Consider the following 1,318-nt stretch of genomic DNA (forward strand, 5'->3'; position numbering starts at 1 on the left):
AAGTTAATTGTGGGGTAAGTTACTCTTTAAATATACACAATTAAAAGCTCAGGACTCTTGATGATAAGAGTGTTTGGCAGAGGGGGACAGTGGATTTATTGGGGTGGGCTCGGCCCCCATGGACGSACCCTTATTGGCACCACTGCTCCCCACCAACGACCTGGACACATCCAAGCCTGGGTTTACAGGATTCCTGCTCCAATGTCTCAGTCTCTCTGCGGCAGCCACTTTTTACACCATTTCCCCCTTTTCATCGGGTGTTTTTAAAAAATAAAAATAAATGAAATAAATAAATGCTCTGGAGCCGCGAGCCAGGAGCGCGTTCACCGCCAGCTGTCAGTGTGAGTGACAGCCAAAGACACACAACAACCCTCACAACAGTTTTCCAGCAGAGCTCTTACCTGGAAGAAGAAGGACTTTTTCACCCAGGCCCGTGGAAACAGACTCTTCGCCATGGTTAAAATGGAACATCTCAATCCACGGAGATCTTTGGAAACACATGGGGACTCTGACCACACATTATCGGCTCTGTGCGGCCGGGACGCCCGAGGCCATCCGTTCGTCTCGACCGACGGTGGTTAAAATCTCCTTCCTGCACTTTCCCTTTTCGCCTGCTCGTCGAAACGGCAGCTGCTAATTTTGAAGAAAAAGAAACATACCTACTGCAGCTCGAGCTGGGAAAACGTTTGCTCATCAGTGCGCAGGCGCAGCTCGAGCGTCTCCAGTGTTTTTTTAATCTTCCAGTTTTCACGTCATTCGGTGCAAAAACTGGTAGAAAATTCGTGTWAAAGTGAATTATACACAGGCACAAGAGCTAGGCGGTCAATACTGACAAGGTTTTATGAATAACTATAATTGTAACGCTATGACAGAGCCAAGTTCACAAGCACGAGTCGATTTCCGCTAAATCTGTCAAAATAAAAGCACCGCTCCGATGAACTTCCGGTGTTACCTGCAGGATGACAACAAATCAAGGTGTGTTATGATGTAACGAATCAGTCATAAGTCTGACAAATGAGTGAGTTTATTTTCCTACTAAACACATAAAGAACCATCTTTGACGATGATATTTAGCCAGAGTTGTATAAGTACAAATACTTTGTTACTGTACTTAAGTAGAATTTTTGGGTATCTGTACTTTACTTGAGTAATTATTTTCAGCCTACTTTTTACTTCTACTCCTTACATTTTCACACAGTTATCTGTTCTTTATACTCCTTACATGTTTAAAAAAGACAAAAAGTATACAGTCGTTACTTTTATTTCTTTTTTGCTTGTTTTCATTGCAGCTTGTTATTGTAAAAAATAAAAAACTATC

At 42.6% G+C, this 1,318-nt stretch overlaps 1 protein-coding gene across 1 annotated transcript in view; it reads right to left on the minus strand.

Annotated features, from left to right (window-relative positions):
* The window catches only part of dipk1aa (divergent protein kinase domain 1Aa), a 40,696-nt gene extending 39,860 nt beyond the window's left edge, over positions 1-836 (minus strand). The window contains exon 1 of the mRNA XM_014025359.1: positions 402-836. Within this exon, the coding sequence (XP_013880813.1) occupies positions 402-455 (54 nt within the window). The 5' untranslated portion in view covers positions 456-836. The remainder of the gene's footprint in view (positions 1-401) is intronic.
* Between the last annotated feature and the right edge of the window lie 482 nt (positions 837-1,318).

Source organism: Austrofundulus limnaeus, unplaced genomic scaffold (assembly GCF_001266775.1).
Source record: "Austrofundulus limnaeus strain Quisiro unplaced genomic scaffold, Austrofundulus_limnaeus-1.0 Scaffold470, whole genome shotgun sequence".
NCBI lineage: Eukaryota > Metazoa > Chordata > Actinopteri > Cyprinodontiformes > Rivulidae > Austrofundulus > Austrofundulus limnaeus.